General features: G+C 41.4%; 4 protein-coding genes across 4 annotated transcripts; 3 read left to right on the forward strand and 1 right to left on the reverse strand.

Moving 5' to 3' along the window:
* The first annotated feature begins 12 nt into the window (after positions 1-12).
* Mpcp1 (Mitochondrial phosphate carrier protein 1) lies at positions 13-1,914 on the forward strand. The gene is made up of 4 exons (XM_002049799.4): positions 13-173; positions 546-737; positions 801-1,565; positions 1,627-1,914. The coding sequence occupies exons 2-4, from the start codon at positions 563-565 to the stop codon at positions 1,791-1,793; spliced, it is 1,107 nt and encodes a 368-aa protein (XP_002049835.1). The 5' UTR covers positions 13-173; positions 546-562; the 3' UTR covers positions 1,794-1,914.
* Positions 1,915-3,043: 1,129 nt separating this feature from the next.
* LOC6626770 (uncharacterized) lies at positions 3,044-3,910 on the forward strand. The gene is made up of 2 exons (XM_002049798.4): positions 3,044-3,183; positions 3,248-3,910. The coding sequence occupies exons 1-2, from the start codon at positions 3,172-3,174 to the stop codon at positions 3,815-3,817; spliced, it is 582 nt and encodes a 193-aa protein (XP_002049834.1). The 5' UTR covers positions 3,044-3,171; the 3' UTR covers positions 3,818-3,910.
* Positions 3,909-7,651, reverse strand: Cpr56F (Cuticular protein 56F). Its single transcript, XM_002049797.4, has 2 exons — positions 7,495-7,651; positions 3,909-5,154 (listed from the first exon to the last, which is right to left on the reverse strand). The coding sequence occupies exons 1-2, from the start codon at positions 7,498-7,500 to the stop codon at positions 4,507-4,509; spliced, it is 654 nt and encodes a 217-aa protein (XP_002049833.2). The 5' UTR covers positions 7,501-7,651; the 3' UTR covers positions 3,909-4,506.
* On the forward strand, positions 5,221-6,108 carry CkIIbeta2 (Casein kinase II beta2 subunit). The gene is made up of 2 exons (XM_002049796.4): positions 5,221-5,860; positions 5,927-6,108. Exons 1-2 carry the CDS (start codon positions 5,310-5,312, stop codon positions 6,012-6,014), a joined length of 639 nt encoding a protein of 212 aa, XP_002049832.1. The 5' UTR covers positions 5,221-5,309; the 3' UTR covers positions 6,015-6,108.
* Positions 7,652-18,044: the final 10,393 nt, after the last annotated feature.

The raw sequence follows: 18,044 nt of genomic DNA on the forward strand, positions 1-18,044 counted from the left end.
TCAATCTTTCGTTTTGCGGTTGAGACTGTTGCATTTGGTTTTCTGGTTTGGCGCACAACGAACGTTGTTTTTTGGGTTTTATTTCCAAACCCAACAACGAAAACTTGCTACTTCAGCTGGACTTCAGGTTCAACCGTTCTATACACCCCGCACTTTCTTCCTCGCACTTTGAAGTGAGTCTTTTCGGATTGAGTATACAAAAGATCTATTCATATGGGTACCAATACTTTTCTTGGGCTCTGCACACAAAACCATTACGTAATGCTTAATAAGTGTAGAAACGGGGAAAGAGACGAAAATTATGTAAAAAACTGTGGCATGTGCTCAATTTGCTGCAAGATCAATGCCAATTCTTGCGGGAATAAGTGATCGATATTAATTAAAAAAAAAAAAACAGTTGAAGGAGTATTTTAAAAAAATTGTTTTATTAAATTTTGTAAAGCGTGAAGCGTTCTTAAAAGGCAACTCTAAATATTTGCTTCATTGTGTCGATTCGGTTACATCATGACCCGCTAACCTCAACCTTGTCGTTGTCTCTTTCACAGCATCCTCGCTAGCCAACATGTTCAAATCTTTGTTCGAGGCCGCTCAGAACTCAACGTTCAAGTCGCCGTTCACCAGTGCTAACTGCCAGGCTGCCACGCCCTCACCTTCAGCCTACTCCTCGGCCAGCGATGGAGCCGCCCGTCAGCTGAGTCCCAATCACAATTTCGCCGCCGCAGCTGCCGTGCAGGGAGGTGAGTCGGAATTGAAGAGTATTGTATTGAATTGAAAATAAATGTTTGTCTATATTCTTTCAGATTCCTGTGAGTTTGGCTCCAATCATTACTTCTTGCTGTGTGGTCTGGGTGGTATTATCTCGTGCGGTACTACGCACACCATGGTGGTGCCTCTGGATTTGGTCAAGTGCCGTCTCCAGGTGGATCCGGCCAAGTACAAGAGTGTCGTTAACGGCTTTCGTGTCAGCTTGGCGGAGGAGGGCGTGCGGGGTCTGGCTAAGGGCTGGGCGCCCACTTTCATTGGCTACTCCATGCAGGGTCTGTGCAAATTCGGTCTATACGAGGTCTTCAAAGTTATATACTCCAATGCCATTGGCGAGGAGAACGCCTTCCTGTATAGAACTGGCCTCTATCTGGCCGCTTCTGCCTCGGCTGAGTTCTTTGCGGATATCGCGCTGGCGCCCATGGAAGCCGCTAAGGTCAAAATTCAGACTACGCCCGGATTTGCTAAGACGCTGCGCGAGGCGCTGCCTAAGATGACCGCACAGGAGGGCATTTCGGCCTTCTACAAGGGTCTGGTGCCACTCTGGATGCGACAGATTCCATACACCATGATGAAGTTCGCCTGCTTTGAGCGCACGCTGGAGCTGCTCTACAAGTATGTGGTGCCCAAGCCACGTGCGGATTGCACTAAGGGCGAGCAGCTGATTGTCACCTTTGCCGCCGGTTACATTGCTGGTGTCTTCTGTGCCATTGTCTCCCATCCCGCTGACACAGTCGTGTCCAAGCTGAACCAGGCCAAGGGCGCCAGCGCTCTCGATATTGCCAAACAGCTTGGCTGGGTTGGTAAGTGATCCATCAACCCATTTACTTACAATCCTTACAATCGGTTGACATTTTTCAATAGGACTGTGGGGCGGTCTGATGCCTAGGATTGTCATGATTGGCACACTCACTGCCGCTCAGTGGTTCATTTATGATGCAGTCAAGGTCTTCCTGCGCATGCCACGCCCACCACCACCAGAGATGCCCGAGTCGCTGAAGAAGAAGCTGGGCGTGACTGGGCAGCAGTAAGGGGCATATATAGAAGTTAACCGGTTTAAATATACATATATAGAGTGCAAACAGATATTGAACGATTAAATGCAAATTGTGTAGAAAACAAGATAAATAAAAACATACCAAACACTTAAAACTCGTGAGATGTGATCTCTTTTACTCCTGGAGTAAAAGTCGAATTGTTCAAATAAGAAATTTAAATTTCTCACCATGAAACTTTCAGTAAGCACTCAATAAAATGTTCACATTTCGTAAAAATACAATTTTAAAATCCATTTTGTCAACCTATTTCGTATGTAATGCGCGCGCAATGTATTCAAATATTTTATTTTTTTATGCATTGCTTTTCGCCCAGGGCTGCACAAAATTGATGCACTCTGGTCACCCTGGCAGTCGGCTGTAAATGGCGCGCGTTTGAATTAATCTTGGTGCATGCTATTGACTGAAAACGTTTCAATGCAGCGACTTCTAAACTATTTCGTCATCATAAACGATAAATCTTACTATTTGTCGTAAAGCCCGTCGAATTTTATTAAAAAATGGCTTGACTCAAAATAAACTACTTTTTAGCTAGATCCAGCACCAAAGCTTGGATCTTAACAATTTCATGAATATTTGCCAATTTGGATGCTGACTATATATATTATTATTATTATTCAGAATGGACATTTGTTAATTAACATATTTTTTTAAAAACTATTTCCTTAAAATTGTAATTTCTACGACAATTTGATGTACATTTGCAACCCTGCTTCATATATCTAACATATATGTATATATTTCGGTTAATCATTAATCAAAGGCTAGCACAAATAATTTATGATTTTGTTAAGTTAATTTAATGCAAAACAAGCGCATCGCATCACAATTCTTTTGTCGCCACCTGCTGTTAGATATATTTTATAAGACCCTGATCAGACACCTGAAGTACTTTGCTACTTAGCTTCACGAAGGTGTGCTTCCGTTAAAGAAGGTATTTATTTGCTGTCATCTATGTATGATAAATTAAAAGTAAGCAATTACCAACTAATTGTATATATATTCTACTTAGTGCAGCTTTGAACTTGACTATTTTGGGGGAACATTGTGTAAATGTTAACAGTTAGACGTAACTGACGTAACAAACCGTATTGGACATATTTGAATCTTTGCCAAATATGTGCTCATCCGATTTCAAGGTCAGCAAGCATGCGAATCGTTGTGCTTTATTTTTGATGGATTACGTGACTCTTGGAACCGAGATGCAACAGATGTGGCCTATGTGTGTCAAACGAGGGAGGGAGTTACGTGCAGGGCATGCCAATTATTTGCTGCATATGTTTAATAATTTTGATATAAAAGTGCGTGAGCCCAAAGACTTGTATTGCAGTTGGGCCTCAAAGCTTTGAACAAAATGCTGCTAAAGGTGAGTTGCATTTGCCGAAAGTCTCCCGAGAGAGAGAGAGAGCTAATACTTTTTATCATTCAAGGTAATACTACTTATCGCCACCATTGCTGGCAGCCATGCCGAGTCAACTGCGAGAGCTCCATATGCGCCGGCAGGCTGGCGTCCACGTGTGCCATTCAATTTGCCCAGCCAGAATCTGCCGCCAGTGGGCTCCAGCTTTGAGATCAGCAGAGAACGCGTTGAGCACGCTGGCGCCTTTAATGCAGCCCAGGCAAATTCCAATTACTTGCCACCAAATGCCGCAGTACCCAACCAAGGAGATATATTGGAGAGGGAGCGACAGGCGAATCAGCTGCCAAGTCCGGCAGCCCAATACGGAGCCCCAGTTGATGGCAGCTTTAGAATAGACTATCCTGATGAGGAAAACCCCGCACCGTCCACCGATTTGCAGTCCAGAATAGAGGAGGGCCGTTATTATATAGTTTCCTCCGATAACAAACTGCAACGTGTTCAATATCGGACTGTGAAGAATGCAGAGGATGCTGCTGGCGCTGGCTTCACGGCACAGCTGAGATACTCCTCGGTGGGTGAGTTGCAGGATCCGATTTATAAATATAATAGTCAGGGGCAATTGGAGCGCGTGCTCAAGTAAATATTCTCAGTTTTTGGCAACGATAAAGTGAACAGCTTTCACTTTTTGTCAAATTAATGTGCTATTAATAAAACTTGATGCTCTATTTTTTCATTACTTTGTTTTATACAAAAATGCTTCTTTATTCATTATCATTATCATTATACACAAAAAATCTCATATGTCTTCGTACACAATTTTCCATTTAAAGAGTTTGGCTCCAATGCATTTTGCATCGGAATTCATTAAAATTAAATACAATGCTTATGTATATGTATATGTATGTATGAATGCGTGTGATGGTCACAATATGTATGCATGTATGTGTGTGTGTGTCTGTGTGTGTGTGTGTGTGTGTGTGTGTGTCCGCAACTGTGTGGAACAACACAAAATGAAGGCGCTTAACAAAACAAACGGCATAATACAGGGAACACGAGGCATAGGCGGAACAGTGAAACAGTGGAACAGTGGAAAATGGAACGCGCCTGGCTATGGCAAAATGGCGGCGTTCCACTAAAATGGGACAGCGGTAGGGTGACAGTAGAGATGACAAGCCAGTGCATGTCAAACTGTGATCGCTGCACCGGCAGCAGATGCTATTAATACTCAGCTCGGTTGGCGATAGAAAAACAATATAAACAACAACACGATAGACAAGTCTAGTTAACGGGGTCGAAACACTAGAAGGTAACGCCTTACTGGCACTCTCCTTACTGATAGCCATTGAATTTGCCCTGCTGCGCATTGCTGTCGTAGCCGCCGCCGTTGCGTCCATTGCCATTGCCGTTGCCGTTGCCGTTGCCCACCTGCTCGTAACGAATGGTTGGACGGTAACCATTTTGATCGGCCTCGTATTCGACGATCTGCTTGCGTCCGTCGGGCAGCAGCACGTAGTAGCGACCGATGGCCAGGTCACCGTCACGCGATTCCATATGGCCAAAGTCGTTGCCGGACTCGTAATCCTGCACATCGTATTTGAACTCATACTTCGCCGGGCCGTACTGCTCCTCGTCGCGCTGACCATAGCCGCTGCCGCCGTTGCCGCCGCTGCCATAGCCGCCGGCACCGCCGCCATTCTGTCCCTTAAAGATCGCTCCGGTCAAGGCTGGTGCGCCATACTGGCTCTGGGGCAGGGGCGCGCCGTAGCTGTTGCTGGGCGCCGCGCCACCAGCCTGGCCGCCACGCTGGGGAGGCAAGTAGTTGTTGGCGGGCGACTGATAGCTCTGTGTGGGCGGCAGATAGTTGTTTGACGGCGCCTGCGGCGACTGATTGGGCGGCAGATACTGGTTCTGGGGCACTGGTGGCTCCGCTTGCGTCCAGGCGGCAAGGCAGACGAGCAGCGCGATCGTTGTAAAGCACTGCGAATGGAAATGGAAAATGGGATTGAAGCAATTGAACATTTGAGTAGGAGGCGGAGCAAGCTTGGAGATTGCAGTCAACCAAATTAAGTTGTTTATTATATTATCAGTTAGTTATTCGTATTAGTATTTGGAAACCGTTTTATTTGGTAACCATGACCGATTCGGATGAGGGCGCCTGGATACCCTGGTTCTGCAAGCAGCGCGGCAACGAGTTCTTCTGTGCAATAGACGAGGACTACATTCACGATAAGTTCAATCTAAATTTTCTCGACTCGAATGTGAGCAACTATCGACGCGCCCTGGAAGTTATACTGGATCTGGACACGGGCTCTGGCTCGGATGCGCCGCCCGAAATTGAGCTGGAGCAGTGCGCCGAGAAGCTATACGGGCTCATTCACGCACGATTCATATTGACGAATCGCGGCATTGAGCTCATGTTGGAGAAGTATCAGAAAAGCGCCTTTGGCATATGTCCGCGTGTTTTCTGTCAGCGCCAGCCAGTGTTGCCCATCGGCCTGAGCGATAATCCCGGCGAGGATATGGTGCGCATCTTTTGCCCCAAGTGCAACGATGTCTATGTGCCCAAATCGGCGCGGCATGCGGCCATAGATGGCGCCTTCTTTGGCACCGGCTTCCCCCACATGCTCTTCATGGTCAAGCCCGAAGTGCGTCCCAAACGCACCAAGCAGAGGTTTGTGCCAAGGTTTGTGCTACTGTTCAATTTCAATTAAACTGGCAAAAATAGCGCCTATTTATCGCTCCCTCCTAGATTATATGGGTTCAAGATTCATCAGATGGCGTATCGATCGGTCGATGCCAACATCAAGATGCCACAAGGTGATGTCGACAGCAACTAAGTGTTCCGTCTTACAAGCCACATCTTCGATCCCATGAACAAATTATATATATATATAGCATATATACCTGAACTACAGTTTATTGTCTACTGTTTCCATTTGTTTTTCTCGCCCTTTTCTAAGAATCTCATTAAAATATCATAATCATAATTAGCTATGCACTACTCCATTTGAGCAATTGCCCATGCACATTGTTAATAATAATAATAATTATGCTTTGTTTTGGCGTTTAGGCGTGTAATATGCAAATTTGTGGAAATTGGGTCGCCGATGGATGACACTGGCTGATCAGCTAAATGCCGAAGTGAAGGGCCCGCTCTCGGGTGACTTGGCATGTTAAGTATACGACCAGACGGACTGCTATAGCAGGCAGCTTAATGTCACATGCGACAAAACTAAAGACTTAGGCAACAAACGTGCGTTTTTGGCTTAAAAGAACTTGAAGATTGCTTTTCAGATTACTTAGCGCTTGGCTTCTTTTTCGCGCACAAATTGTGAAGGGCCAGCGCTCAGGTGAGCTGTCATGTTGAGTATAGGACCAGCCGGAGTGCTATAGCAGGCAGCTTAATGTGACATGCGACAAAACTAAAGACTTAGGCAACAAACGTGCATTTTTTGGCTTAAAAGGAACTAGAAGATTGCTTTCCGATTGCTTGGCGCTTGGCGCTTGGCGCACAAATTGTGCAACATTTTTCTTATCCAAATTATTTTTAGTGCGAGCGCAAGACCTTCACTGACTTTCATGCCTCATTGGCTTTTCAAATACTAGAAGCAGCAAAATATCTTATATTGTTTTGTTGCTTTTGCCAGTCGCTGTTTGTTTTTAATCGTCCCTTGCTCATCTCTGCTGCACTCCAAATTTGGGCATGGTCTCAGTACAAGTCTTTTAATTTATGCATTGCAACACGGACAAGCAACTGCGTTGCCACCAACAGCTACTAATACCTTTTCTATATACCCTAAGTGGCTGTTAAACTGTTTTACTAATTTATTTATAAGAGAGGCGCCCATCTACGCATACGATTTAAACAGAAGCCGCTTCAAGTTCGTGTCGAATTTCGTTTGCTGCAAAGCCATATTTATTCAAATGTGCTAAATTTATGCGAACGAGCTGTTAAATTATTAATTGATTAATTGTCATTTTGAACTTGACTCCTTTTTTGCATAGTTTTTTTTTGTAATTTTAAAATTCCTAAATAAATGTAACTATTGTATTTTAGCTAAGAATCCCAAAGTTTAACAGTAGCACAATTGAACTAAAATTGGAAGAATTGGAGAGCAGCCATAAGTAACATTCATTTTTACAAAGTCTAACGTTTGTTCCCTAAATCTGAGCACGTTCCTCGATCTGTTCGCACTCGTTGCTCCGTTGCAGTCCCTTTGGCAGGACCATTCACACCACTTTGCACTGATAGATAGTCCATATGCTTGGCATATTGGAAATGAATGTGGACGCGTTTTATTGTAATTTGTTCTATACCTTCATTTTGTGTAGTCACTTGCTTGGTTTTGGTACAAAACACACACGAAACTTTTTACTGCAAACTCGGCTCTGGTAGCTGAGATTTAACTGGGATTTGTGTTTGGTGTTCTTCTTGCGAAGATGGTTGACTTGATTGTGATACTGAAACAATTTCGTAGGCCAGTATTTATATTTGAAATGTGCAGCATTCGCTGTTGCTGCCGCAGTCGCTGTCGCAGTCGCAGTCGCAGTCGACGTCGCTAGCAGAAGCAACACAAAAAAATAGCGCGCCAAATTTTCGTATCTTTTTTTTTTTATGTTTTTCTCATTTCAATTTTTTGTTTAGAGTTTCAAAGAGCGCAAAGTAAGTAGCAATGCAAAGCAACACACAAAAAAACAAAAAAACATTACAAAATAATGCAAAGCAACATCAGCAACAACAATGGCAACAGCATCGAGTGCTCTCCGCGCTGCCTCGTGAGCAGATCCCACAGCAAAGCGGACGCTTTAGTGTTATAGTAAACTAGTTAGTTTTCAATTGAAGCGCCAAACACACATTTGACGACTTGGCTGAAGCGAAGATGAGCGCCGCACATTCAACTAAACGAGCAGCGCGGGAATAATACGCTCCTGGGCTGCATATGCTTGCCCAGGTCGCAAACCCAAGCCCATGCCCCTATGCCATAAACATTTGTGCTGCTGTTGTTGTTGTTGTTGTTGTTGTCATGTAATAGCAAAAACACTTATTTGTAATGGGATTAGTCATGCGGCTGTTCATCTGAGCGAGGGCCGCAGGTGAGCGGAACTGGAGCTGCCACCGGTTGACTGTGCTCCACGCATCTTCTGTGCTTCGGCTCTGGCCGAGTCAGTCGTGTGGCAGTCACCACAGCAGCAGCAGCAGCGGGAGTAGCAGCCGCAGTCGCAGTAGCGCGGCTGAAACGAAAGACTGAAGGCGCGAACTTGCGCTTACGTTTTACAAATGTGTTGCTAAAGACAAAAACAAAAAGGCTTATATTAAAAAAAAAATAATTATATTTTGTCTGTAACTTTTTTTTTGCTCTGCAATTTGACAAGAAATTAACTTATTTTAGTCGAGCTTTATGTGTGGGCGTGGGAACTGTTTGCGTTTTGTTGGCCTGTCAGCTACTTGAAAATTTTTAATGAGCTGCACTCCGCTGGGCTGGGAGAGATATGCAAAAATATGATCAGGTGACGAAATGGGATTAGGTTTGTTATGTGAATGTTAGAATGTTGCAAAAAATGTTGGCTTGGAGTCAACCAAAGCAAGTTGATCAAGATGCTAATAAACATGTTTATGGCTGGATTTTGATGTGAATCATATCGAGACTAATGCAATTTTTTGCCAGAAATGGTTTGAAATACAGCTCAAGAGATATATCGGCTTGCACACATTCCACATCTTGATTAGAATTATGATGTTAAGTAAAAGTATAATTGCTTAGACTATGCATAGGAGTTAGGTGTGGAAATGGCCGCTGAAGGTCATTTGTTTTTTATTTATTAGCCAATTTATGGCAAAATTTAAATTGCATAAAACAAAAATAATTAAAAAATAAATAAGAGGAAAAACAAAGAAACCTAACGAGCACTTCGGCAATTGTAACAAATTAAAAAAAAAAAAGACCATTGTACAGCAATATTATTGCCATATTTTTTCAGACAGTGGGCGTAACATTTATCACGATCTGCAAATACTTTAAATGCCGTTGAGTTGCAAATTGCGTTCGCTTTGATTATTTTGCCTTGCCATTGTTTAATGTGAATGCGTAAATATCATTATTGACATTTTACCAAAAATTTTGCTGCTGTTGTTGTCGGCACGAGCCGCCTGTCAGACTTTCACATTTTAATGTTAAGGTCCATTTTGATAGTAACGAGATAATAATAATGAGCTGTACAGCAGCGCGCCCTGTTTATGCGAAGCTGATTGTACGCTTCGACTGAGCTGCAGACCCAGATATGAAAATAACAATAACTATTTGCATTTTGGCAGAACTTTAACATGACGAATGCGTTTGAAGGAGACCAATAAAACAAATAATGACTGACCGGCTCAAGGCTCATTTGTTAAATGCTTAGAAAAGGCCAAAAGCCATCAAAATGTGCTATACGTGAATATATAAACCATCAATGCTGAACTGCAGAAATCGCTGAAATTGCAAGTAATAGCCCGGCCTTGTTAATGGCCAAAATCTGCCTAAAAAGCTTTAAACAAATTTTATAATTACAAAATTAACACGGCAAACATGCCAAAACTATAACATTAAAAAAAAAAACACAGCACAGAGCAATAAAATGCATATTAAGACGAATCCAAAAAACAAAACACAACAATTAAGCTCCAAACAAAATCGGATTCAATAGCAAATGCAAACATTTGTCTAATCATTTTCGAGCACATCAAAATATCATTTAATTTCCTGCATATTTCTTTAGAAAAAAAAAAAACAAATAACGCATTTTGCCGGCTAATTTACATTGAACGTGCCTGAAGCTGCCCTCCCCCCCGCCAACTCCGAGCTGAAGAGACATCCAAATTGTAATTTCTGTTTGTATTTAGAGAGGTCACCTTGAGATCAGGTGTGTGTGTCTGTGTGTGTGTGTGGCTTGTAGTGTTTGTTTTGTAACCTAGAACGCAGACGAGTGGAACGTATAATTTATATTAAACTACTATAATTTTGGATGCACTGCCCGCACGGCGAGCTTTAAATCAATTAAGGCATTTCCATGTAAATTGCGGCGCACTTCAATATGGATGATGATTATGATGATTCGTTGACAGCGGGAGGGCAGCGGTAACTATGTGTGTGTGTGGGGGAGGGGGGCAGTAAATGCGGCATTAGTCAAGGGCATTTTACAATTGGACAAGTCTAACCAAATAGAAGGCTGCAGCTATAATTCTAAGATCGACTCTAAGCTACCCTGTAACTAGTTTAAACTCTAACTGATATTAACATAATTTTCCTACGATTCTTACTACAGAGCTATACGATATAGTCAGCCGATGCTGATCAAGAATGTATATAGTTAATTTGGTAAAACATATGTTGAGCAAAATTCAATTAGCTACAAGGGTATAAAAAGAGTTCATACAACAGTTTTTCACACATTTGTTCGCTTGGTGGGCGGAAACTTTAAATATATAAAATTAAATATTATCTGCATATGGTATTAAAGACTTCTAATCCAAATTTAGATCTTTGAGATCCACGTGCTTATTTTTTTATTAAACAGATGAACTAATCGAATGACATGGTTGCTGATAATTGATATGAAAGATATTTTTGTGTGTAATTAAAGAGAAAAAAAACTGACTTTGGGTGAATAACTAATTTTAATTTTTGTGCTTACATAAATCTCTTTATGAATCATTCACGTCAAGAATTCTTTTTGTATTCCTTTCGGCAAAACTAATTTGTGCGGTTCACAGAGATAATTGTATTAAGATTGTTCTTTTAAACTTGTAAAAAAAAAAAACGTTTATTGTTAATTCTTTTTGAAGCAAGAAATAAAATGTATTTTTCTCATAACTCTTATGTGTAGTCGAGGCACAATTTGGCTTAAGCAACAGCAACATGAACGTGTACTTTGAAATCATGGCATAAAGCTGACTTTATGTTATATGGATGCTGTTTTTGAGAGTTTCGGCTGATGTGCGCATTCTGACGGCATTCTTCAGCCGCTCGAAGGTCGCTGCTGCCTTTTGGCAGAATCAGAGTAAAAGCTGCTCGACTTGAGAGCCTGGACCTATGGCATTTGAAGCCGCATCGAGCCGTCAGCCAAATCATAAATGCACTCCATAAAGTAATTACATGTACTCTGGCAGAATGCAACTGCGAAATTAGTTGGCTGGCAAAGTGCTCGGCATCGATAATTAAAATGTGTACATCAATTCAAATTGAAAGCCAGAACAGTTTTGGTTAAGTCGACTATTTGGGTAGCGCATCCGTCAGTTGTCGGCGATGATTGATGTGCCACTTAAAAAAAACAGAAAAAAACACACACACACAGTTTGAAAGCCATTGGTGTGACAATGCACTGCAATTTGCGGGCGCTGCAAGCGTCCTAGATTTATTTATGGCCCAGCTACTCATAAAAATAGTTCCCACTCGAAAAAAAAAAAACAACAACAAAAATGTCAATGAGGGGCGCTCCGGCAAGAAGTGCCAGCCAAGGCAATGTAAGGCAGTCAGGTTGGCTAAATTGAAATGATTATGTTTTGGGCTGCCTTTTGTTGCAGTCTGATGCCGATGTTGCAAGAGCAGAGGCCGAGGAAGCCGCAACATTAGAAGGTGCTGCGTGTTGCGTCGGTTAAGCCTAATTGAATTTCGCCTTTGGGCCGGCAATTTGTTAGGCTGCAGTTCAATGAATGGTCCATTGTCTCGGCCAGGCTGGCAAGTTCTTTCGAGTAACCGCAGTTGCATGGTCTGCCCCAACGAATCCGCACCGAGACTGGCTAATCCGCTTGCCCAAACACGTACTCAGACGCTCATGTGTTTGCGCTCGCAACTTGAAGCCACTTGTGAGAATAACTTGAACTCCAAGCCGGAGCTTTGTACACATCCTACTTGTCACACACATACACAAACACACACACACACGCACAACAGCCAGAGCTCGAGTTTTTGATTGGCATTTAACGGCCTACCCACATCCATATCGAAGATTCCAAAACAAATCAACATATGCTCATGCACAAGCACAGATGTATAAATAATTATTACGATACTTGCGTCAGTCATTAATATATTGATAAACACTTTGCTCTGCGCTCTGCGCACTGGCTCTGGCTCTGGCATCAACCACTTCCGCCTTGACGACGCCAGACAAAAGATCTGCCAATCCGAATACGAGCACTCGCCTCATTCTTCAGCTCCAACCTTTCAATGTAGTTACTTAAGAAAAGGTTACGATGCTAACCATAACCACAACGGCCTCATCCTTAACAAATTGACATTGAAAACGACAGCGAACAAGTCAACAAGAAGTCATAGGCCACACATTTTTTCGTTATCTACTTCAATTGAACTTCATATCCCATGCACTGTGGTATACGATTATATATTCCAAATGAAAATGATAAGTATAATATAAGAGGTAAGAAGTGCGAAAGACTTTATCGGCACGCAGACAAATACATATCCTTGTGACCCTTTGGCTTAGAGCTTACAGAGATTGGATCGGTATTTGTTGTCCGATCTTTATAAAACTAGGGGATTTTCCCAGTTTTTAGTGAAAAGCAGAGAAGCGTTCAAAAGGTAAAATTTAGTTTAGGGTTCCAGATTCATTAGCCTCGTGACTTCATATATTTTTCATATTTTTATGGAACTATAAAATTTTTATTGCATATTTGCTTGCTCCACATAAAATATCTTTATGCAAAAATATAAACTAATTCACGTAATTAAAAGGTCTCCTTCAAAAGTGTTTTTATTTTGAGCAAAACATTTTTGGAAGAAATTTATATCTTGGTTCGGTTCGGTGGTTCAATATGAAAGTTAATATGAAATACCTGATTCGGTTTACAGCCTTGACTTAAATCTAGATCTACCTATTGGAGCAATTTTATTTATGTGTTTATTTGTTGTCGAACATCTGCATAAATTGCAAATATTCAAATTTGTTATTAATTATGGTGCAGTTTTTCGTATTGTCTGATTCGTTAACTTTTAGAATTTTCGCAGCCAATTCTTAATTTTATTTAATTTTTGCCCCACGGTATTCAAACAGCATGAGGTGCGGGCTCAATTTCGTATGCAATTGTTCGTAAAACAATTAACAAATCATAATTAAGCAAAGAATGTATTCATATTTGACTTGGTTGGTTTCTGTAATGGAATCTGCTGTGCCTCAGCTGAAAGAGTTCATGCCCCGCATAGTTTTTTTGTTATTGTTGTTGTGAAAAACACTTTCGATTTTTCCTCCAAATTTAATGATTGTGCAAGAGCTGTGCACAAGATTGCGTCAGCAGCCAGCGAGCCAGTAAGCCAGTGAGCCAGTGAGCCAGTGGGTCGAGCTGAAGTTGAATCCGACTTTTACCTAATAGAACACGTCTCGTTATGCGCATTAACAGTGCCTGCAAAACTATTGTGAGAGACGCGCAACAGTTGAAGATTCGTGTCATTTGCATATGGTAGACCATAATCGCCCGATGATCAGCTGAGATCAGCTGCGACCGCTTGTGGAGCAACACGGTCCAGTCAACTGGCTTGGATCGCGGCGAGGTTGGGTTTATCACGAAACCAATTTGCAGCCGACGCCGATCAATCATTATCAGCTGGCGTGGGCAAATGTCAAGGCACATCCTTCCATCCATCCAATTGCCAATTTTACCCCCCATAGAATGCCGCACCATATACCATAATGAGCTGGCAAATGTTGAAAGTCCAAGTGTTGTCGCTTTAGACATGCCAAAAACTGCTGCCGGGCATTGTTAAAAGCTGCAAATGTGTGTTTACACGATAAATAATTAATTGTGATGTGCTCATAAACGGTTTGCATTTGTTTTTGCCTCAAAAAATTATTGAAAACTTATATTAAATATTTTCAATTAAAATATTGTGATAATAAAATAAACTTATTTTATGAAGAGCCAAAGTATTAAAAGAGTTTAAAAATGAAGGAAATAAAGGAATACGAGAAATAATACCCAAAAACGAAGGGACAGGCAGATGGTTAAGGATATATATACCTTATAGGAATATATTGTATAAAGTACAATATAAATGTTTCTTCCACAAATCTTCATAAATTAGCTTAAATAAACAAACTTTAATGTAATAAATATTGCTTGACAAACAATCCTGTCAAGCTGTATAATATCCTTGCAAAGCAATTTGTTTATTGTCCCAGCACAGATTACAAAACAATATAATATATCTCATCTGTTTTTGTTTTAAAAAATAATAATAATTCCCGAATTCTGGCGGCGCATAAACCTTGCCCAGCCGTTTGGCAGTCGCCTTTCTTTCTGTGGAGCAATAGCATCAAATCGATTTAAATTGAATTGTGTGCTCCGTCGGAGATCGGTCGCCCTCATCTGTTGGCATATGGCGTATGGTATGGCAATTGTTGCACAAAATTAATTGTTTGGCCTTAAGTGTGGAGCGCCAACTCACTCGCAAGGCACGGCCGCATGTATCTGGCAGATACTTTAAACCGATTAGTTTTGGCTCTAATTTCATTTCAGTTGCTAAATTCGATAACAGCTCGCAGTTTGTTAGCCTTGAAATCGGATACGTTGCCAAATATAACATATATATATATATATTTATAACTATTCGATGTAATGTGTGTTAATGTGCAATCGTTAGTTTTTGGCCAAATTCGATGTGGCTTAAGGCTTTACTACCATTTTGATGCCTTTTGCACAGCAGACATATTCGGCCCATAGTAGCAGAGAGAAGCGGCAGCCCATTACAATGGTATTTGTATACCCTGTAATTTGGTGTAGGCATTTCCGCTCAATAGCTTAACGAAGGCAATTCTGCACCCATAAAGTATTCACACACATTTATGATCAGCACAATTTGCCAGTTGCTTCTGTTTGACTTCGAATAAATACTATCTTTCGTATACGATGGATATCAAACGTTGAGTGCGGGGTATCTTCTAGTAGGTCAATCCCCACTAGATCAACCTGACTTATTTAATTTTGATTTTGTAATGATTTTACTGTAAACAGAATTGATTTTGAGGCATAAATCAAACGCAAGCTTGTCGCTTCCTTGAAGATGTTGCAGGAAAGTGGCCGCTGGAAGATGCGAGTTGGGAGCTGGAAGTCGGGAATATGTGTTGTAACATAACGCATAGCTGTTGCCCTGGTGGGCTACAAAGTCGCATCACGATTCGCAGGCTAAAATTTATGTTTCTCCCTCTGATGTAATAATAATCACGTGCAGCTCCGGCTTAACACAGACGACAGGTGAAAAATTGTTACAATTTGATGGCAACGTTGCAGCCAACGTGATCCGCGTTGCAGCGGTTGCAAGGTGGTTTACAATGCGCTGGGGCGGGCTGCCTCTGCTCGGTGGGATGTGCCGTGGAAGCTGTGTGTGTGTGTGTTTTTTTTATTTTTGTTATTTTATGTGACACTAAATTGTGTTTTATTGTTGTTTTACTGCTTTTAGAATGTAATTTTTCGGTATAGTTAATTATATATTCACATGATTTACGAACGTGCCTCCGTTGCCCCAAGCAGCTTTCCGAGCATTGTGCTATTACAAAGTTGTAAGTCTGGTTCAAGAATTTCAATTAAATGAGTTGGACTTAGCCAAGCTCCGAGTTTCAGACGTTACGATCGCCGCTTTTGAGAGAATAACCAAGAATTATGTCTGCGTCCATCTTCACTGAACTGCATTAAAGGTTTGCGTTTTTTTTTTCGAGTGCCGACCTTCATGCTGCTTGTTTTTGTTTTATTCTCTAATTTAATAAAATAAATTTAAATTTATTTAATATGTTACCCCCAACGCTTCGGTAATAATGCAAAAGCTGAAAGATATTCTGGAAAGACCTGAAGGTTCCCGACTAGAATTCTCATAATAGATCAAATAGAGCTGCAACAGATTGTGAAAGCTGCATAAATGAAAAGAACTAGTAACTAGTTAGAACAACTGCTTGGTAGCTGATAATATCCTAAATGATATGGGTAAGTTCGTAAAAGGCTAAACGTTAGCAAATTCTAGTGCGAGGTTCAGGTTCGGCTTCGGTTTGAAGGTCTCCGTGTCTGGTGTGAAACGGCATCAGATGAGGGACATTTAATCAACACGTTTGCTTGGAATGCCCGACACTGAAGCGACTCTGACGCGACTCTGACGACCCTGTAGACCTCAACTTGAAACCCTAAACTTGTTAGCTACTGTGTGCGAATGTTAAACAATTGTTAAACATTGTTGCCTGTCTGTCAGATCAAAAAATTGTGTGTGTATATCTCAGATTGAATTACGAGAGTAGCGAGAGCTTCAGTATTCTAATTCTTTGGCAGCAGCTGCTGCTGCAGACTCGAGCCATCCACTTGGTGGCAGCCCCCGCAACAGTGCCAAAAGCCATGTCGAATCTGTAAAGATGCCAAATCTAACCCAAATTTGTGGCGTCTATTTTTTGTTTTTTGTTATTGCTGTTGTTGTGGCTGTCGCTGGGGCGCCGCTCAAGTGGCATGCCACCAAAAAAAAAAAAAAAAAAAAAAATAACAGCAACTCAGCCATTTGAAAGTATCTATCAAAGCAACATTGAATGCATCAACGGCGTTGTCTTAGAGTTCGACTAGCAAATCAAAAGCCGGGGACTCCACTTTAAATTGCTGCAACACGCAGAAACGCCGAAGCAGATTAATTATGACTAGAGAAGTTGAGGTGGAGGAAGAAGCTTTGGAAGCTTGGCAAGCTGAGTGAATGTGTTGATGGCTGAGTTGGACAGAGTTTATTTTTGTTTTATTTGGGGGGGGCAGGTTGCGGCGTCAACTGCTGCTGCTGCAACTGCCTGGCAGTGCAGCGTATTTTTTTCTGAAGTGTTTGACATATGATTTTCGGCTTAAAAAAGTTTTCGAGTTTCCAGTTTGAGTTTGCAGAATTTTCGTAATGATGAGCGCATTAAAATATGTATTTTCAACTGGATATACTCGCGATTGCGAAAAACCTTTGCGACTCAGTTATTGCGAATTCTTTCACAACTGTGCTACGAGTGTCAGAGTTTCTGTCTAAAGTTTCTTCCACCTGCTGCTACTGCTGCTGCTGCTGCTGCTGCTGCCGCCGTCAAACTGACAATAAAAGCCACAAAACTCAATGAGCATAAATAAGATTAGAGCGTTTTCGATCTATCTTAATATACGGCACTAAATAGCAGTTTAATTGGCAGCAACCCAGCTCCAACAATATTGCAACAATAGCCGTGCAGCATGCCCCTTCAGCTGCGACACCTGATTGCAGGAGGAGTCGCCGCACCAGAAGATGATTTTATGCCATTGGCACATCGCACATAATTGTGGCCATGATGCGGCAAAATTGAGCAACTGCATCAGCACCAACATCCAAGTGCTGGGTGTGTGCTGTCTGTCTAACCGAATCTCGGTGCGAGTGTTCCTACAGCTACACATAAGTATATTCTATAATGTGCTTATCATGCTTAGATGTCTTTTATTAATGCATTTTTATTATATTTAATGCACGTACTTTATATACAGATAAATATATATATATATTTAAGAAGCTACCAAGAGTTCTGCAATTGAGAGTCTTTGACCTTAAGTTAACTTATTCAAATTTTCAAAGTTGATCAAATAATTTGTTCAGTTTAGTCAAAATATTTTGACTTTCATAGACATCGATTAAAGAAGATGAGCAGATTTATAAAAATTATTTTTTATCACAAAATGTAAATTAAGAAGCACTTTTGTGGCATTGTGTCTGTGAAAGAAGCCCCATTTAGATGGAAGTTAAAAGGGTTGTAGAAATCCGATTCGTGCGGCACTAACAACAAACTACCCTGATAAAAAGTATTTACAGGGTATGTGATTGCAGATTTTTATAATTGTAAGCCTAAATTTGAAACAA

This window comes from Drosophila virilis, chromosome 5, assembly GCF_030788295.1.
Source record: "Drosophila virilis strain 15010-1051.87 chromosome 5, Dvir_AGI_RSII-ME, whole genome shotgun sequence".
Classification (NCBI taxonomy): Eukaryota; Metazoa; Arthropoda; class Insecta; order Diptera; family Drosophilidae; genus Drosophila; species Drosophila virilis.